The following is a 21,888-nucleotide window of genomic DNA, read 5'->3' on the forward strand; positions in this document are numbered from 1 at the left end:
CCTAGAACACGCAGGGTCCGTACATCAACAACCACGTGGACAATTCTTTAGCATAAAGCGCCACACTCATGTAAAGTTCGACCCCCCTACTCTCATACTGCGGAGTACGCACACTCTTACTAAAACTTCATCTGGAGTACGCAGACTCTCTAACCTCCCTCACATACGTCACAATTCACCTGTGATTTGCATAAGCTGCGCAAGCGCAACCTATCTCACATGCTATCACTAGAACGCCGAGAACATACCCAACACTACTAGCAGGATCCAGGTTCTGGGAAAGTCATTTCTGGGCTTAAGGGAACATCATTCTTGCTACAATTGCCATTTCAGAAAACAAAAATTAAAATCTCAACAATAATGAATAACTAACCTAACTTAAACCACTACTATAACCACTAGTCACCACGTAACTAGTTTTCCAGGAAACTAACCATCAAGCTGCTACCAAAAACTTTAAGCGTGTCAGTCCTTAATAAGTAAACTTACAAGGTGATGCGTATATGTCAATGAACCTTTTGATTCGCATGGAATTTCCTAGCTACGATGTGACCAGTGTACACAATAATCAATGTACAATTCAATAAACTTTAGACAAAGCATTAATCAATTAATCAAGAACAACTAAATTATCACACCATGACTTTTCAACCATGAATAACCACACTTCAGTATAAGGTTTAGTAGTTTTATTGGCCTTTGATTACAGTACTAAGTCATGCGATCAGTTCAAAAACTTAATTCATTCATTAAACCCAGCAATCAGTTATTAAGGAGATGCCATGAACATAATCGAATCAAAAGCTTGCATCAAAATACATTCTAGAGCATTAGCATAGATTAATAGGAAAATCAATCTCAACAATACAATTAGTGACATAAGTTCAGCAGAATTGTCCGTCAGTCAGTGTCATGTAAAAGAAAACCTATCTAACCCAGATTAGCATTAGCATGTGGGGCGTCATGCAAAAACAATTTAGAACATGAATTTTGAGAAAACATCTATACTAAGAATACTATATAGATAGCGCAGTTGGTACCTAGAAAGGAAAGGCATAAAATGCAATACAGTCACTTTGTCATATCTACCTATCCACGTTCTGGGTCAACAACTGAATCAGTCTTCGTCATCAGTCGATCAGCATCACATCAAGCTCTCAGTGAGAAAGATTGAGCCCAATGACAGAATCTCAAGTCACCTCTGTGGTATTGTAATTTTGAATAAAGGTCTGCTCTTGCAATCCTCTCCGCTAACATCTGAATTTCCTTCCCTCTGTCATGTTGTTACATCAAAGTCACCCAGACTATCCCCTAATTTCTAATTGGTCAATTAGTTGTACGTTGTTTACATAACCAATGGAGTTCACACACCAAATCTACAAATTCTAATATTTCATAGTTCACATGTAGTTGATTGGTTTACTGTACAATGTTCTCATCATCCGGTTCATCCGGTATCAAAAATGTTGCATCTTCTTATCCAGTCAGTGTCCTTATTGTTCGAGTCCTGGGAAAGTACATCCAGCTCGCTTTACACACTAATCATTACAATTACAGTTCCATCATCTCCTGTTAGTCGGTTCACGTTGAAGTTTCATCTAAGCAAAATGTTATTAAACAATAAGCAGTTCACGATTAGTTCATCTTGTCAGCACTTTTCATTAAACACTAGGAATACAGCTTCTGCATGAGGCCTGGTAAAACTAGGCCAAGACATTTGTTAAGTTAAGGCCTACAATTAATAAAACACAGGTTGCATCCTTCAATATGTCACATTACTACATTATTTTAATACATTTTTCTCTAATTGCGTATGTTAGTCTTCTTCTTAGTACTTTTCGTGAATACTGGTGGCCATTCTACGAGGTCACAATTTCAAACGTGCAAATTATTTTCTACATTATTCATTTTCTACTCAATTCATTATTCAGAATACATAAACATTCATTAATAATTTCTAATGAATACATTTGTGTTAACAGAACCTATCTGTTTGGTATGGGTGGGTGTTCCTGACGTCTTTCTGACTTTTTTTTTCTCCATGCTAACCAAAACCAAACTTTCCATCGCATGACATTCATCTGGAAAGCTTGTAAACTCATCCTTGCTGGTCCCATCGTAAAATTAGCAATATCCTCCTGTTAACTTCTCCTCCAAATTCAGGTGTCTCAAGATGTTAACTTGACTACCTCAGTGACCGTATTCTGTCCATCCTTGAGGCAACATTGCCAACCAAAAAAACAAACCCCTTAATAGCCACCTATTTTTAACAGTTGGGTCTCCCCCAATTTAAAAAATCTAAAATTAAAACTCATCAACGGGCAGAGAGTTACCTGACTCCGACAGTTAACCATATATACATCGAAAATGATTAAAACCAAGAGGTTATATTTCTCCCAGTGCATTGTCCTCTACCCAAAACTTTTCAAAGATCTCTTTCAGATTATCACTGGACTACAGTCTCCTTAATCCACTCTTCCCATTATCCATCCCACCGGGGAAGTTTGTGACATGCTTGCCCAATTTCTTGAGCAAGAGAGCACTGTGGTTAAGGTAGATATCCTGAAAGAAAACCTTGCTTCAGAGCATTAGTAATCTAGTCATGTCGCACTAAAACCACTGCTCAACTCCCTACTTTTGATCTATTCATTGATTCACAACTAACCCCCCAGACTCCCTATGCCTAGAATACCTGACGCAATATTTTTGTCTATTCTGTTTTTATATCTATTCTTGAAACTTTTAACTGTAATCCTTGCTTCGAAGCGAAGTTATAATAGTTTCTTGAGTCAAGTGTCTCTCAGCACACTAAAGTAAAGCAAACGCACACCTTGTCTTCAAAACCTTTGTTTATTCACATCCTCAATAAAATGAAAAAGATATATCCTGTAATCATCCAGCATTCATCTCGCCAGGTCTTGCCAAGCACGATATACACGGTTTTAATTAACCGGTGTGTCCAAAATGCCTCAGGTTAAATTATCAACTGAATTGGTGCCTGTACTGTGGTTGCTCTTGAATGTTCCATGGACAGTGTGTAAGTCAGGAACTAATAGAATATATCAGCCCTTGTTCCAGAAAGTTGTGGTAAACATCTTGTGATGTTGATGGACTTGTCCTCATAGACACTGTATAAAAGGTGTCAGTGCTTTGTTTAGCTTCTCCTTCACGTATTTCTTCTTCACTATCCCACCGTCAACATGCTGCTTGCTCTGCAATGCGCAGTAAATAGCAGATGGACTGACAGTTAATTTCATCTTCCATCCTCAACATTGTTGAAAAATGCAGATTTTACTGGCTTGCCCGCAGTATCTCCAGTTTAAGAGCTTGCTTGGATCCCTGTTTCATAATCACTGTAATCATTCTTTCATTCCCTTAAATTGTTTGTTGTGCACTGTTAGCTTCCAGTCCCCTGCTGTTTCCTTCTAATTCTTTTACTTGCATGAAAGTGACATGTGTTTTCTGAAAGTCGTCTGCCACAACTCTCTTTAGGTCTACTCTGTGGCCGTGCACTGCTCTGTGGTCCCAGTGATACCCGCTGGAATGGTCAGCCTTACTTTTTTTTTCTTCTCAACCTTAAATGAGCATTACACTGAAAAATGTAGCAGCAGTTCTTTGTTTCCTTCTTTTGCTGAGGGAACCTACTCTTAAAGTTAAATCGCTGGATATAAAGCCGTAAATATTTAACTTAGTTGTGCAAAGGTGCATTTTCATTTACCTTTTAAAAAGCGTGTTTCCGTTGTAAATAACAGATTTTTACAAGAAAGTTCAATCAACCTTGAAGCTGTACATTGCTTCCTTACCTTTCTGGTTGCAAAAGATTTACTGGGGACATGCCCATAGTTGGCCTGACAAGCAACTCCGCCTACTGCTTTCCATTGGCTTTTTGTCTTGTCTTGCTTTCTATTCGTTGATTCTAATTTTTTTATTTTTTTTTATACCCATTCTATGTTTTTTTGCCCCTGCCGTGCATCATAGCATGTTTGCCATGTCTCTGATTGGCTCCTTACATCCTTTTACAAAAATCTGCTTTTCAATAACTTTTTTTTTTTTTTTAAAGCACTCAATGAGAGTGAAGACGTTTTCCTGTTCTCTGTGTTTTCCAACTTCTCCTAGTAAATTTCTTTGTATATTATAAAAATGTCATTTTTCACAACTCTGTCTTTCGATCTGCTTTTATGTATGCTTTCACTTTTATGTAGCTTAACCCTTTGAGCTGCTCTACTTTGCGGTTTAACTCCACTTTGTGCTCTCTTATTCGTTGACCCCCCCAGCGTTGCTATTTGCTTCTCTCCCTCACCGTCTGTGTTGCTATCCCCACTCGTGCCCTCCGTATTGCTTCTCCCTCGGCCACCCCATTGTTGCATCTGACTGCTCTCCATGTTGGTTCCTCCATCCTCCGTATTGCTTCTTCCGCCTGCGTTTTACCCCGACTTGGTTTTTTTCTGCCCCGTTTCTTCTTTTTTTTGTTTGCTGATCCAAATAGGATCTGTAAACAAAAAACAAAAAAATTGACATTTTGTAGGCATGTGCAGGTGCCTTCAAAATGAAACAGCTGCCCACATAGCCTTTTTCCTCCCTCCGTGTTTATTAGCCACGCTGCACATCATAAGGGATACTGTGTAGCATGTTGAAAACCAATGGCAAAGTGAATAGGTCCCAAAGACAAGGCCTATTGACTTAGTCAATGCTTGTGTTATCAGGTTACTTCCTGGAGCCCTCACTTGTAGTAATACATAATTTCTTGTAGACAGTATAGTCTCTGTAGCTCTCAGTCATCCACAGTCACCCGTGGAGTTTCTTAAACTGTGCTAACCTTTGCTTGTTAAAGCTTCTCAGTAGTTAGGGACAGCTTCCCTTAAGCAGAGTGTGCTTTAGGGTACAGGAATCTGACTTCAAGCAGGGTTTGGTCCATCATAAAGGTTTCAGTAAGCTAGGATATTGAAGCAGAAGACAATACAGTTGTCAAACAGGCAGCAAAGCAGAGGCTCCTGAAGTTATGACTTATGTTATCCCTGCTTACGTTATAGCATGGAGGTCTCCATGTACCCTAGACTTAGCTGTGAAACTCCATACTCAAACAAAATGAGAAGGACAGTCATTGACTTCCATACCTGCTTTGCCATTGAGTTTATTCTGTAGAACAACAAACACAGATGCACCTGGAGAAACTTACTTAGTCTCCCATACTCCTGAGTGTTTTTCATTCTACCAAATCCTTCTAAACATCTAAAGCATTGGCCGCTTCTTTTGGGCAAAACCCTTCCACAGTTGTTTCCACTTCATCAGTGAGTATAGTCCAGGTGCTGTGCACTCTCGCGGACATGAGTTGCCCTATTAACTTTCTGAAGACTTATTTTATTCATTCTCAGAACATTAGGATGATAGGAGCAATGCTTAGATAAGAGTAATGCTGTAGATACCATTTTAGGTCGGGATTTCCTAGCCCCAGAAAGAGTCTTTTCTGTCAGCAACACGCATAGTCTGCTTATTTTCTTGTGAATCAACAATGCAAAGTGGTTTCAGAGATTGAAGGCTTCTTGCATCAACATTGAATTATGTTAACAACATTTTATAATGTACTGCATGCCCCACGAAGGTTGCTTCAAGGCACAAAATGGAACACTGAGTTAAAGAAAAACACCATGAGATACGCAATGGGAGAGAGAGGAGGAATTAGTGATACTCCTTGCCGAGGCACAAGCTTTGCAGAATTATTTGCATTCAGCTTCCTTTTGGATTGTGAATAGTTGTCTAAAAAGACAGTTTGTAAAGGAAGCATACACAAGAGGATAGAACCTTCGGTGTAAAGTTGGTGTCATCTCTAAACTGTTTCTGTTCTTGGAGATTACGTTTTCAGTTGCATTTTCCTGAGCATTAAAAGTAATTATCAAAACCCTACAATGAACTGCTTCTTATTCTTACTTTTGATTACTCATCTTGATGGTGGTCTATTATTCCAACGTAAAAAAATGTCTCCTGTTTCTAGGTCCTGTTTTTTTTAGATTCTTGCATGTGGGCATCTTTCCAACAGTCCAAGAGGCTGACAAAGGCTCTATAGCTTCATATTGATATTCTCAAACTAAAAGCCTTTTGTTGGTCCCAACAGCTTTTCTTCTTTTAGCTCTAATAAAAGTAGTTATGGCTTGATGTTAAAGACATTCCTATTGTTCTTCTGCCATTAGGTGATGGGTATGTGGGACAGGGTAAGTTCCCAAAACATTCTTCAGATAACTGGCACATCTTAGCGGTTCGAAAGAGCAAATGAACCACCCAAGTTTATAGTTGTCAGGAATGTGAATAAGAGAATGCAGCCAGTTTGCCTTCTAGCTGGGGAGAGACATGCTGTCTGTGGAACTTACGTCCAGTTGCCTAGAGGGATTCCTTCATACATCTCTTCATCTACTTCTGATGGTTTATGAGATGTCCAGGATCTCCCAAGATTGTTTCCAAGTTCTGATGACCCTCCTTGGCCATGCCACTTTTGGTTTTTGGAGAGTTATTTTCTTTCTGTCAAATGAAAGTTTTCTGCTAGAAGGGCAAAATAACTACACACTTGCATTTATCTACTGTCTTTGACTTTCCAGGCTGCTGAGCAGTAATAGTGTGTATCCTGCCAGCAGTAAGGCTAGACTCACTAGTTTTCTATAGTAAAACAAACAGCACAGGATCTCTCACTGACCTTTACATCAGCTGGTTATTTTTCTTATTTGCGAGTCAGTGAAATAACACCCCTTTCGTTATACTTGGCAGAGGTGGGTGACCTTCGTTCATCCTGCGCTGAGGAGATGATCCAAAGCCCAGAGAGTCTCTGTGGTTGTTCAGGTTGGATTTGCAGTATCCGGATTCCCTTTCTCCTACTCCATCTATTTTAACATATGGGAGTTCAGAGGTGAACATGTCTTCCCTCTAAGCTGGAAGGATAACCTTGATGGTGTCTTGTTTCACATGTTCTTGTAGACATTCCATACCCTTTCAGGAAGATCGGGCACAATCTACAGGAACTAAGGTACTATCAGTAGTCTTTTCTTAACACACATGCCAACTACCGACACCTGTTTTGCAGCCACCCTGGACATGATTTTTGCAAGTTTTTACATTAAGTTAAATAAAGGTACTCTTATAATCACTTGATAGTTATAGTCTTGGCCTCTCCCCCACATCTTACATCCCCTTTCAAATGTAAGGCATTCCCACCAGCCATCAGCGCAAAAGTCTTCAGAAGCAGCCAACACCCAAGGCATCTTTAGCCCTGCTGGCTTTGACACTAACTGGCTCTGTGTGCTACTCTGCTCCTGAAGGGGGCACAATATGTCATACTTCACAACCCACCTCTGGTCTGTGTGGACTCGGTAGAGGGCAGATGTTGATGGTTTGTTTTTTGTGAACTGAACTATTTACGTTTCCTAAACATTGATTATGATAGATTTGAATAAATGCCAACTTGGATCAGATTCGAACCTGAGGGGAAGGGACCCGTTGATACTTTCAACTGAGCATGAGCAATGTTAAAGGTCTTTTCAGTCATGCCCTGTCGGTTCAGTAGAACATAATGCCCTGATTTATAGACAACAGCGTCTTGTCCAACCCAGAAACCACAGTTTTACAAACTAGACATAAATAAGGATGTCTTCATAGCAACCAAGATAGTACCCTTTGAACTGTAATGTTTGGCTATAAAAACACCAGTGAAGCGGGTTTCGGAGTTTTGATCACTTTTGACATCCGTCCTTCTGAGCCACAGTGTGTGGGGGATAAAGCTAACTAGGACTAGGGTACTTTCATGTCTCAGGGATAAAGCTAACTAGGACTAGGCTACTTTCATGTCTTAGGGATAAAGCTAACTAGGACTAGGCTACTTTCATGTCTCAGGGATAAAGCTGACTAGGGTACTTTCATGTCTCACTCGTTCAGAACATATACTCATGCCCCAGACGAGACCCGTTTTGTTTCCACCCGCTGCAAGCAAGGGCTTGTTTTATTTTAAGTTAATTTTAATTCTGTGATTCAAAGCTTCCCTCAAATGTGCCAACTTTCAGAGTATAAAACGTGCTATGTTCTAGTAAAATTAGCTTCTATTTTAGGGAATGAAACTTTGAGTCCTTGAGCGTGTAATTATATTTTTATTATTGTTTCAAGTCATTTGGCTAAAACTACACCATCTGGATTTTTCATAAGTCCAGCGGCATCTCGCAGTGTGCATTTAAGGAATAAGATTGTGTGAAGTTGTAAATGTATTTGCAGCCATTCCGCAGTACGTTGGAATGTTCCCTATTTTACTAAGGTCGCAATTTTTATTCTTTCTTATGCTAGGAAATCTCGACTCTTTCGACAGTTTATCGCACACATTCTTATTTAACATTAACAAAAAGGTTCTGCATAAGAAGTCAGTGTTTTTTTTTCCCTGATGGATGCTGTTGTTTGTAGAAAACTGCAAAATGTAGAGACAGATTCTGCTAACATTTGCTAGTAAAGTTCCGCAAGAGGTAACACTGAAGAGAACTGTTTTGCATACATTTTCTGTCTTGGTTGGGGGCGATTAGCATGAAAATGTTTAAGGCGCTGGAAAAAATGTATCTCGGGCGAAGGTAAACTTCGTAAAACTTAGTTTGCAACAAAATGCATGTTGAACATCCCTTTTAAAGAACCTCACTCGTGATCCAGGCAGTCATGGAGATTTTAGCATGCAGGTGTTTTCAGTGTACTTATTCCACAGTATGCATCTCCCTTTTAAAACTGTGCAGAAGAGATGGTACTTTCCTCTCAACACCTGCCAGCATGTGAGGTTATGCAAACCACATTTTGAATATGTATCCCTCTGATATTTACAGGAAGAGCTGGCTTCCCTGGTTGGACAAACGTTTTTCATTTTAACAAAAGTAGGAAGCATTTCGAAATGCCCAAAATCTACTGGTCTGAGTTAAGTTACTAAGTGGGTGGGTGAATGGTTTGTGTTCTACTGCACTAGGTTACCCATACATATTTGGAAGTTAAGGTAGTGCCCTGGCTCTGACCCTTTCCATCCTTTTCAACTTTTAAGTTTCCCAACACACATGCTCTCCTTAATCTGGATTTCATCTTTAATTAACGCACACTCACAATGTGGGAGGGATAACATTAACAAAGCAATGCAGCGGACAGTGATGTAATAATCGGCCGTATAAGCAGCAGCTTCTAACTTACAACTGACTGACCACTGATATTATCATGCTCTGACCACTGATGTTCTCGTGCCTAGACTCCTGCACAAAATGGCAACAGCCCAGCACTCAAAATAATCCGTTCGCGTCACTTCAACTAATGAACCGCACCTCACGAGCCGTTATACCATCCGTATTCAGGCTGTTCACGCAGGGATGGGGGCTAGGGTTGAGTGAGGATTCCTGTGGGGTGGGCGCTAAGGGTACGGTAGTACTTTAACTTCTACACATCGTTTCTTTATGATTTGCCTTGTAGCCATCATTACACCATTGCGATGCTTAACTGCACTCGATCAGATTTTCCAGGGCCGATGGTTTTTCAGTTCCCAGAAACGTAAGCAGTTAGGAGTGTTTGTAGGTGTGTTTGTATTGTGAAAACATTGATCCATAGCGCCACTGCTCCCTCGGCATGCCTGTTGAATAAAAAAGCCTTTGCCGAGGAAAATAAATAGTATTTTCCGTCCAAGTAGATTAGGACAGCCTCCTAGTTCCTCGGAATAGCCCAGGTATAATATACGTGTTTGTAATTTTTTTCCTCTTCTTAAAGCTGAGCATGGTGAAGTGTGGGACCTCGCAGATGAATCTCGCCATCTTTCGCTTAATGTTTCCCAGGGAGAAGAAATAGATTGTTTTTTCCATAATATTCGAGAAATTCCCTCGTAATACATATTTGCTTCTTCTGGTTTCCCCAGAATATTTGAGAAAATCACTTGTAATATATATTTGCTTCTTATTTTGATGATACTTTTGCCTTGTTCCTAACATCTCTTTGGGGTATAGCACAGAATTTTTCACCTACATGTTTGTTGAAACTGGCAGCCTGTCCAGGTTGATGATGACGGGGTAGCGGAATATAACTGTGTGATGTTACTTGGCAGTGAACCTGGAAGCCCTGCTCAGCCCCAGCTGCACTTTCTTAAGAGTCCTTGGTGGGAGGTCAGTGTAAAGAGATGTCATCTTCAACTATTTGAGCCAATATTGACTGTCAAAGAAGTACGTTTCAGTTTTGCAGAGCGGTACGAGATGATGGTTCTGGCCTGGTGCCCATAGTTCCTATAGTTCTTATCTCACTGGTACTTAATGCATAAACAATTTTTTTAATGAAAAAAAACACAGAGATCCAGGAATTCTTCACTGGACAAGGGCTTACTTACCTGCGATTTAGGCTAGAGGAAAGGGTGTGGAGTTAAGTTTATATAGGTGGGAGTCAGTAAGCACAATCTTGACTAATTTGAGTACAACTATTTCAGTGTTTCCCATCAGCCAAGCGACTCTGGATGTCACTGAAGCAGTGGCGTAGCGTGGGTTGTCAGCACCCGGGGCAAGGCAAGTAATTTGCGCCCCCTAACCCGGGGCAAGGCAAGTAATTTGCGCCACCTAACCCGTGGATTTAGTCTCTTCCAAGATGTTGCGCCCGGTGCGGCCGGCCCCCCCTTCACCCCTCACGCTACGCCACTGCACTGAAGAGAATGCCACTGGCTTCTGATAGTGATTCTGGGTAGTCAAAGAGTTTCACTCTAGAGAACCCATTTTATTAAAAGGCGTAACATCATTTAATAACCACCCATCATCCCCGATGGAGAAAAACAATTTCAGTAATCGGCTTCCGTACCTGAGGGCCTGGTTTCTCAAGGAAGTTTGCTTGATGCATTGACATATGTTGATGCCAGCTCAGAAAGTGTTGAAAAATTCCCTTTGTCCCATCTTGCCATCAGTTTGTGCAATAGGTAATGAGGCTTCCCTTTTTCAAGGTTATTCGGAACATTTCTAATAAAGTCTGCGTAATATTCTCCAAATTGTCTGAAGTCATTACTTGCTATTAAACACGTCTTAACTCTAGTAAATAATCTCAACTGAATGAATCTATGTATGTGGCACTTGCCCAGTTGTGACTCGCCGAGGCAGAGAGGGAAAACAAGTCGAATCATATGAACAGCGCTGTGTTATCACCTGGTGTAGAACACTAGTAGATCAGGCCCTCTCCCATTCTGATCCCCCCTCTATCTTTATTTCATCACTCGTGAATGTGTCATTATGTAAAGTACGTTCTCCTTAACAGTAAGCTGTACATGGACTTCAGTGCAAATTGTATGAAAAGAACACTCGATATTAGTCATCAAGAACTGTGGCTCAGCACGCTTAGCACTCCCTGCTGAAATCTACTGGTAACCTGCAGGTCTAGGCTGGCACCCAGGCGGAGCAGTCTGAGACCTTTTCACCCTTCTGTGACTGAGTAAGTAACACATGTTTCAGTACTGCTACAAAGTTGTAGAAGAACGCAGTAGTAAGTCCTATATAAAAGTCTGTTATTGTATAAAGTGCTTTGAGTGTTGTTAATAGGCTTGATAAAGAATTGCGCAATAAACAGTAGGTAGTTCATTCTGCTCTTAGATAATATGCACATCAGCGATGAACTCCCAGCAGTATATGGGCTGACAGGAAACCGAATTTTAAAGATACCGCCATGCGCTCGAAACCCAGCAACTCTGCCCTCTTGATCTCACTCAAAGCAGCAGGGTGTGGCCTCCTCTGGTAGCCAATGCAAGGACTGCAAGAGGATTGTTTAAAGAGTGGTGACACACCATCCGGAATGGCCAGTGTCATACATGTCATGTCTCATTATAACCACACGTTGTCATCTTCCTCGTGTAAACTCATATAAGACCTACCTGCTGATCTGAAGGAGCAGGGTGACAGAATGGCTCAGCACGGCTTAGAGCTGTCAAAATAATGTCTAAAGCAAATGTCATTGCTCTTTGAGCTGCAGGGATTTTCAAGGTATGAGAAGAGAAGACATTCTTCCCTTGCTGTGATAAGGCTTAAACCTCAAGGCGATGCCATATCACAAGGTATATGTGCCTGTACAACTTAGATGTTTGCCAATGGAAATACTGGCCTGTAATCCAGCGATGTTAAGTACTCCAAAGGTGCTGCTTTAATGTATCTGTTTTTAGTAAGGCCTTTCTAAAAATACATTTATTTCACCAAATTTAACAATTTAGTATGAGCCTTGCTCCTTTTAAGCTTCTGAAGTCAAAGGTTCAAGGAGAGCTGGAAAACTGAAAAAGCCGTGTGATTATGTTCTAGATTCTCCTTGTCTTCAGGAACAGAGACTTGGTGTGTGTCTATTCTTGCCAGAGGACAGCTTTTCGATTCTTGACAGTAGCAGGTGCTTATTCATGATACTCATTTCTATATCAATATGGCACATAGATATTTCACCAAATGTTACACAACAGGGTCTTTGAAAAACCTTCTATATTGTGTATGTCTTTTTGAGATGTGGTGCAGCTCTACAGTGACTGCCCATCCCTAAAGTCTTGGAATGCAGGTGTTCGCTAATCGGGTGCCATCTCCCCAGCACTGCCTTCCCCCTCTGTCATGCTCTGTCCATGTTCCAGACTCTCTCGCTTTCTCCCCTGCCCTCACACCCTTCACTATCACTACACAGATTTCTTTCCCCTTTCTGTTTTCGCACTACCATTCTCAGCTTTCTCTGCATATCACTTTTCTTCTTTCTTTTTCTTTGCCTCTTGTCCTCCCACATCATTGTAGTAGAGAGTTTGGCGGTTAGAAAACCATGTTGGAGCTTGAAACATGAGGGAGATGACAACATGGAGTGCAGGGGCGGGCATTTGGCGAGGGGAGTACCCAAGGGAAAATAAATGCACTCTCTTAAGCCAAAAAGAAAAAAGCAGTCATCTAAAAGTGAGCAGTGTAGGACCAAAGGCCGGACAGGTAGGTAGTAAAGAGGCTGTGCTCCAGTGGAGAGGCCAACACGAGATGGACAAGGTGGGACAGGAAAGTCATTGAATAAGAAGCAAGGACATGAGTGGCAATTAAAGTCAACCAATGTTGTCAATTTGTACAGCACACTGATCACCCGTGGGGGTATCCAGACGCTTGAGCACGTGTGCGGGCGTGTGTCCTCACAGAAGTATCTGAAAAGTCAGGCTTTCAGCTTCTTGCGGATTCAAGAAGTGAGGAGGATGCTCTGATGTGTTGTGGGAGGTTGTTCCATGCCTTTGGTGCAATGGAATAGAACCTGTGGTCAACCCTTGTAAGTTCTTGAGAAGTCATAATAGTTCTTTTGTAAGGAGACAGCTGCGCTAAATATCCGAAAAACATGTGTTTTTCAGTAGAAGCGTTACACCAATCGATTGTCCCGTGATCTGTGAAATAGATTATTTGCCTTTTTCAAAATCTCCAGCATGCTGATCATGGTCTGTCATTTCATGTGCTTGAATGGGAAGATCAAAGTACTGTACTAGATAGGAGGGCAATTGCATAGCAGTACCTTCAATACATCATGATAGCGCTTAGTGTATTGTCCTGTCACCCATACGTTTGAAGCGTTGGTGAAGAAGAGATTTTCGTTTGTTAATTATTTGGAGACACATGTAAATTAAATGTGTAAATGAAATGTGCTGTTGCAGTGCGCGGGCCCCACAGAGTCTAAAGCATTCACAGGAAATATACTCACCCTATTTTGATACCCAGCCCTTATCTGGGTAAGTGAGAGAAGATGGAAAGAAAAACACATGTATTTAGCTCGAGTATTGGGCTTAAGGCGATGTTTGTAATTGTAATTGTATTTATATAGCGCTTTCTACCCTTGAGGAGGCGTCAAAGCGCTTTTCAGTTTGGCGATACGTTTGTGATCCCAAGCAGGAGAAAAGTTAACCTGATGCAATAAAAGGAGATATTTTTTCTATGCTTCGTTTATGCTTCTTTATTGTGCTGATTTTTTTTATGTAGCACAGACTAGGCCTACAAAGTGGACGGTTGTGCGGATCGCTGCCGCATAATTATCATTAAACAGGATAATCTTATTAACACCCAAGCTGTCCCCAGCCAGGTAAAGGTGACTAGCAAGGATTGGAGTGTACGAGCCAAGTGCTGGGGTATGGACCAAACCATTTCAGAGGTAAAGGGCGTAACTGGCTGATATATTTACATATTGGACTGCCTGGGATTATATGCAATTCACGGAGCAGCACATTGTATCGATGTGTGTGGCGCAGGAGTCCGCATCTCTTTTTTAGTCTGCAGGCAGATGGAAGATGGGTGCAGCACCAACCAGCGGGTAACAAGAGCTGTCAGGTGAAGCAATTGTGTAGCTTAGCTGACGGGTGCTTCAAAGCGGGGTTGTGCTGATTATATGCTAAAAGTCGTTAAAGAATGAAGGCCGACGTGGTTAAGTAAACATATAGGCTCGTTTACAGCACAGACACACTTCTTCCTCACAGTATCCATGAACAATCGATCACGTCTTCAAACACACGCTTGGACGGTTTGCTGCAGGCGAGTCCCACCTGCCTTGTGCACTGGAGGTAAACCGCAGCAGTACAGTTCATCTGTGCTACCCGGCCCAAGTGGCGCGTACTATATAGCATGGATACTCAAAGTTCGGCCCGCGGACCTCATCCGGCCCTTCGAGCAACAGGAGCACTGGGCAGCTGTTTGCTCGACTCTACACTAACAATAAAAATCTGAAAATACACGGACAATCATTTATTTCAAGCTCATTGGTGTTAAAGAAAGGAAGTAACTAGGGATTCCTGCACTTAACTTTAGAAACACCTTCATTTTTAAAGACATCTTGCAACACAAGTGTAAAACTAAGACAGCCTCTTCAAAATTAAAAAGTGTATTTAGTTAACATGCAGAATCTTTTCGCCTTAGTACAATTTATTTTATCAGTGCATTGAGATGTATCAATTTAAAAGTGATAGTTTTCAAACATAAATTTGGAAACATTATTTATTTCCCTTACCCTGAGAACACCACCAATAGTAAATTAAAGAGACAAGTCACTTGGTATGTGCGCTTTATGGGTGGCCTGGGTTCCTATCATACATAAACACCATTACGCTTTAATAAATCAAACATAGAAGCAGGTGTTGTGCAGCGCAAACCATGAATCATGTATTTCGAGGTCATCTTAAATGTGATAATGCAGAAAAAGGAGGGAAAGTGAGACTAAACATTTGCCTAGGATCACACAATTTGGAAAAGTGGGTAAGCCGGGATTAGTTCCAGGTTTTCTGGGTTCCCATTGTTTATTTCAGCCACTGGATGTATATAATTTGCTTCTCCTACATCTACCTTGCCACCAATCCCCCCCAGCCACTCCACCCGACTGCCACTGCCCTGGCATCAATGCTGCCCCCAGGCACGTCACAAACCAAACTTTTTGGCCCCTGGGAAAATGTTTGTGAGTACCCGTGCTATATAGGACAGACATAAAAGAAGGACTAAAGACTTTACTCTCACCTTTATATCTATATCTGGCCTGTCCCGTTTCTTTTGCTTAGTTTTGTGTGTGTGTGTGTGTGTGTGTGTGTATATATATATATATATATATATATATATATATATATATATACACACACACACGCACGTGCACACACACCATATATAAAATTAGCTATGGCTTAACCTCCGACCCTGTACCCCCCAAACCGCTCCCACCCACCTCTCTCTGTTCCCCACTCTCTCTGTCTGCTGGGAGCAGACAGGGGGCTGTGTTGCCTGACAGTAACAGATAAATTACTTTAATTATTTCTTACTTTGTAGGCGGCTGTTAAAGGAGAGCATACCTTTAACTTATGCTTCCCTAGGAGATCTGACCTTTGTCCCAGAAACCGGGACATTTATTTAATGATCTGACCTTTGTCTCAAAAACTGGGACATTTATTTAAAATTAAGAGAAGCGTCGGGACACCGGGACAGTCCGCTAAAAACCGGGACTGTCCGGGGAAATCCGGGACGTCTGGTCACCCTAATACTATATTGAATGTGTGTTATGCTGCGGCATTCATCGTTGTATTTGGGGTAAGACACAACATTTCTGGACCAGTCTTTTACATTTGATATTCTTGTTATAAGCTGTGTAAAATGAATTGAATTTGTACTGACCTTTTCCTAGTCTTTCATGCTCTTCAGATGGGACTCAAAATTTGGCTTTAAGGTTAAATACAGGATCAATATATTTAGTACTACAATTTCAGGAGAATTCCTGTGAGAAAGGGTCGTCTTTTTATTTACATATATTTATTGAATAACGCCCAATATTCTGCTTATTAACTTTTGGCGTTTAGTAGTGAAGGCACCAGGGGGTGAAAGGTTACACTTTTGTTTGAGAAACAGTACCTGGAGGTATAGAAGCAATACATCTTTCTCCTGCATCCTTCTGTTACGTCACTTCATTGCTGCGAGGTCATGTCGGGGTCCGTGCTTCTGTTAACCATAGGCATGCAGAGCGAACCCTGTCCTCCGGCAGAACCTAAAGTACATGGGCGGCTGAACTTGTGACTCGTCCACCGCGCTCCGGAACCCTCAAGCGGCCACTACAGTGCTGTAGATGTATGGCACGCAGTTAGTTGGTGTGAGCAAGTGATAACAACAGGTTAATATGTTCCCCGGATGCCTACCAATGCGCCCGCCTTCATCAATGGGAACATTTTGCAGGAGCATTGCCCCCTGAAAACATTGTACTATTCAAACCGATAGTAACGTATTTAATTCTTGAAAACATAAATGTATTTTATTTCACACTGTAACGAGAAACTCCAGTTACGATAAAAGGCTATATTTGCGTGGAAAAAATAACTAGTGTATGTTGTAAACGCAGGCCTGTCTTTGCAGGCTGTTTGTACTTTGGGATTGCGCTCTCTCCCTGAACGCTAATGTGGCAAATGCGGCCCATGCGGTTTGAATTGTGTCCTATATCTCTTTCATCCTCTTCAGTCCTTTAGTTGGGAGACAGCAGGCACTATGGGCTAAAAGGGGCAACGTTTCTGAGTAGACCAGGGCAACGACAGATGACAGAGGCGATGGGAACAGACGCAAATCCATTGGTGAAGCTGCAAAAAGGGCAATGGGACTCACCCTAATTTTGGGGAATCTCAAAAGTGACATCACAGGCACGCAGGAGGTTAAAAAGGTGTCTAGTCCCTGGGGCCAGCCCTCCCCATTACCACCCTACGCCATGTCGTACATGGCCTTTAGCTGTGCGCAGTGGGTGTTAGCTGCAGGGCCTGCGAGTGTCTGAGTGGTTCTGTAAGTGGGTGTGAGTTTCTGAGTTGGTCTGTGAGTGCGTGCATTAGTGTGTGTGTGAGTGAGTGTGTGTATGCATTTTTTTTAAATTCAGCAAAGTTCACAACTCTGCTGCAGCGTTACACAGAGTAGTGCTGAGCATTGCGACTCCACGCACGTAAAATGGTTAGGGGCTTTTTTTAAACTCATAAGGGGTCCCTCAGAGACCTCTACATTGCACCCCAGGGGTCAGGGTACCCCTACCCTGACCCCTTCTGCACTATATACACGTGCAATTCATCCACCGGGACACAGTCCTGGTTTGGAAAATGGCGGCCTCAACTTTCTTCACAGGTTGTGGCCTGCCAATCAAAGCACTTATCCTGGCGCAAGGGTTCACGAAGCATCGCATAGGCATTGCGAAGGATCTGCATTTGTATCTCTTGTTATTATATATATATATCATTTGTTTTTAATTTAATAACTAGAGAACTACTGAATGGGTTTACACCAAATCACAAAAAGGGTGCTATCTGGACCAAAAGCTAGCTTTGTGACATATTTTGTGTAAATCCATCCAGCAGTTTGGGCTGTAGTCGTGTTCAAAATCCCTATGGAAATTAACATAGGGAAGACGCGTTTTGGAACAAACCGCCCGCCCCCCTCTTTTTCTGAGCCCCTGCTTGATGGATGATCCCAATACTATTCAGACAGCAGCTGAAGTGAGCATCACATTTTTTGGGAAATTTTTGTGAAGGTTCATCAACCAGCGCCAAAGATATTGGCAAGTCAAAAATCGATTTTCCTATGGAAACTAGGTCCTGGCTATAACTACATACTGGCGACTGCCAGTAGGTAATATATGTGATATATTTGTGTGTGAGGGAGAGAGAGAAATAATTGTTTTTGCGGTGAGGGGGGGTTAAACTTTCAGAATTGAAGAAGGGCTGTGTTTTATTAGCAAATTGGTCGTCTGTGGTTTTTGTACGCCACTATTCTAATCTTATTTGCTGACTTGACATATACCCACGTATATTGCCCCGCATTTGGTGACTGAAGTTTTCCTCGGAGGAGGAGATGGAGGGAGGAAGAGGGCTTTATTGACAGGATGTTTGTGTCCCAGCCTCTTGTTTTCATGTCACAGCCTCTGTCTGACACAGGTCATTGGTTGTTAACAAATAAAGCGTGTAGACGCGCACTTTCTTGCTAGGATTTGCCAGCTTGACAGAAGGCTAGCTCTCACAGTTCTCTTTAGCTGGTTCGTCAGCTGGACAAAACGTATGACAAATGGCCTGCAGAACAGAAGACTACCTCAGAGAACGACTTTGCTCGCAGTAAGTCAGCCTTCAGAAGTGGGCACAAAATGCCAGGGGCTGCCTTTAGTACTGAGTACAGCAGTGCACATGAGGCCACGAGAACTGGGGAACAATCCAAGTGAAGGCCCCAAAACTGGCAGGGCGCTAAGATGTGATTTTTAGAATGCAGCAAAACACTCCAGTTGAGACTTTACCTGTGACCTGTGCGCAGGCACACAAGCTATCTTTGCTAAATAATGATTGTATTTGTTCCTCCGCAAAGCATGATTAAACATTCTCGTACCCTAAGGACAAGGGTTTTTTTTCACCTACGCGGTGAGCATGGGGAGAATGTGCTTTGTGGGTTTGTTTTTTCCCTTTTCTAGTAGACAGACTCATTTTCGCCGTGACTTAAATTTGGGGCTGGTACAGTGCTTTCTTTGTACAATAAGAAGTGTTTGTGCCCAAAGCGCTGTTCAGATACCCGCTGCTGGTGCTATAAAATGTCATAGCGCGAATAACCAGGGTGCGCAGTCCCTTATCCACCTTAGGCCCCCTTAATTCACTGCCAGGCACTACCTGCCTCAGTATCTCACTCTTACAGGTGTCTGCCTTCCCAATTGATGACAGACTGGGTAGAATCTTTTCGTTTTTGTTTATTTTTCCATCTGTTGTCCTCTAGAAATATCTGATGTGGAGAAAAAAGTGCCATAAGTGCCGGTGCCCTCCACCGGCAAACACCAGCTCAAATTAAGCAATGGGCTGCCGTTTGTCCTGTAGAAATCCTTCAGCCATGTAAGCATGCTTCTTTAGCAGTTAACCTGGCTTCCCTGAATACTACGGGGAAACAACCCAGACGACATTTTCAGAACTGGACGCACACTGGTAGGGGATCATGCAAGCACAGTACTCTAGGAGGCCTTCCCAGTGATGTTTACATGTGTAACACAATCTCCGTTTTCGGATTGGTAGACTTCTCTCTGTGAAACCCTACGTTCTTCTCCCCTCGTGTCTTGCCATTTACTCACTTTGTAAACATCCTGATGCTGCGGCACAAGACAGAGCTGTCATGCTGCCTGCGCTGGTCGGGGAGCTGGAGAACATGGATGCCAGGAGACGAAATCAGTATTGGTAATGCCGAGTCGTGCCTGAAATTTACAGCAGTCCCCGAGATTTCTGGGTTAACTCTGAACCTCTTCTTATCACTCTCTCCGATTACTATTCGAGTTTTGCTTAGTCTGCTTGCTTGTATTTGTGGAATGATTATGTATAAACATGCATTAAGAAGTCTTATTTTTCGTTTTTCAGTGCCTTAACAGACAATTTAATAAACCCCTTGGAGATTAAAATTGAAGAATGGAAAAAAGTAGCTAACCAGCTGGACAAGGATCATGCTAAAGGTAACTTCCTATATTTTAGAACTCCAAGTTCCTAAAAGGTATCCTAATAACGGTTTCCTGAGTTGAGTTCAGCTTGGTTCTCTTGTCTGTACAGATGCCTTCAGCTGGGCCTATGCTGCTGGTACAATGTTCTAGTTTTGGAGGAATACATTTTGTGGAGAGCAGAATGATAGATGACACACTCTGTATTTCAAGTTAGCCTCTGAAAGACCAGCAATATCACAAAAGATGCCCCTTTTCTAAATGCACATGCACAACTCAATCCTATAACACAATTTGGGTGGTTTGTAAAGTACAATGTTGAATATAATGGCATTGCAGTGTACACTTTTAAGTTGACCCACTTTTCATAAATATCAAAACATGGAGAGAGAGTTTTTTCTCCAAAACGCAGTGCACATGCTTTACATGTTAAACATCTGTCTCTTTTAGGATTTCCAAAACCACTGTACCTAAATAAAAAAAACACAGGTAACTTACCACGTGTTGCGGATAGTGATTTTTATTTTTATTTTTTTATCTTGGCTGTTTGTAGCTGTCAGCCCTTATTTTATTGAAAAACGTAGAAATAAAATATGGAAACCTCTACATCTGTCCATTTCCAAACACTATTTTGGTTTGTGTATTTTTGACCCGCAGCCCATGCCCCCTGAAAACAACAGAGCTCACTTGATAGGATGGGGGGAGTACATTCCAGCGGTTAAAAAACTGAGATAGAAATGCAGATGTAGGTACATAAGCAATTTAACATTTATTTTGTAGGTTTATATGGGGCATGTTTTTTTTCGGCGCTGGTTTTGTCATGGAGGGCAGTAGACAAAATTACACAAGACATATTTCTTGTCTTTTTTTTCAAAGTGTACTTCGATGGACTTGTGTAAAACAGATTATATCAATTCAATTTGCTAATTTAGCAACTGTAACTTTAGCGTGTCTTTTTATTTCTATATTATAATACCTCTGTGTTTTCCTGACTCCTCTACTGACCGTGTGCAGCCACCCAAAAAAAAAACTAGACTTCGAGATTTATTTTTCAAGCCCACACTTTATTTGACATGCAAAAAAAATCTGGTACTAAAGAAAGTATTGCTTCCCAGAAAATAAAATGTATTTGTGAGATTAGAGGTTGGTCACTTTCCTACCGCAGAACAACTGACAATAGCAGTGGTTAAAACAGGTATTTAGATACTTTTACATATAGAAAAGAGTACGCAAATAAAACGATTTTGTTCGCTACCTGTGCTCTTGCACTACACTTGGTCGTTTCTTGCCCTGTCTTTTAGTACAATTGGATCTCGGATTGAGGACACGGCTGATTGCTCAAAGAAAGGGTCGCTTCTGTTGGGTGCACACATTTACCTTACCCATACTGCTGTTGGAACTGCATGCTGTGTACTACATAAAAGTCATTTTTATTTACAGTTGTCTAAAAACTTGATCAAATGTTTAATTAATAGCAAGTATCGTAGCTTTCTATTTTTTTTTTTTTTTTTTAAAGAAACTGTACCTCAAATTTGGTGCTCTATGCCTCCTTGTCTTGTGTGATCCAGTTTTGAAGTCACCTGCTTGTAGTTTCTTACCTGAAAGTGACTTTAGTTTTGCAGTGTGACACAGCAAATTACAAGTCTAAAGTGAATATCTTGGCAAATTGAAGGTGTTTTAATTTCCAGTTTCTTCGCCCCTCTTAATACCCTTACAGTTTCCGTTTGAAAATCACATTGTTCTCCTGCAAAAAACAACCCCAAAAAATCGACTTCAAACCTGAAATGTGTACATCCCTCTTTCCCTCACTCAAGTAGGTCATAGGATACAAAGGTGGAGCCTTATAGGTCATTGGATAACGAATGCCAAAACCAAGACTAGGTCAAGCATTGTGGGTAAACATCAATGCAGTCGATTCACGCTGTGAAATAGAGGGCGGAAACAGCCTTTACAACGTGGCTGTTACCACAC

At 41.6% G+C, this 21,888-nt stretch overlaps 1 protein-coding gene across 2 annotated transcripts in view; it reads left to right on the top strand.

Moving 5' to 3' along the window:
* The window catches only part of LOC138304101 (protein MTSS 1-like), a 545,913-nt gene that overhangs the window by 251,762 nt on the left and 272,263 nt on the right, over positions 1–21,888 (top strand). For both annotated transcript variants that reach the window (XM_069243840.1, XM_069243841.1), the window contains exon 5: positions 19,844–19,935. In XM_069243840.1, the coding sequence (XP_069099941.1) occupies positions 19,844–19,935 (92 nt within the window). The remainder of the gene's footprint in view (positions 1–19,843; positions 19,936–21,888) is intronic.

The sequence above is a fragment of the Pleurodeles waltl genome, chromosome 7, assembly GCF_031143425.1.
Source record: "Pleurodeles waltl isolate 20211129_DDA chromosome 7, aPleWal1.hap1.20221129, whole genome shotgun sequence".
Taxonomy (NCBI): Eukaryota; Metazoa; Chordata; class Amphibia; order Caudata; family Salamandridae; genus Pleurodeles; species Pleurodeles waltl.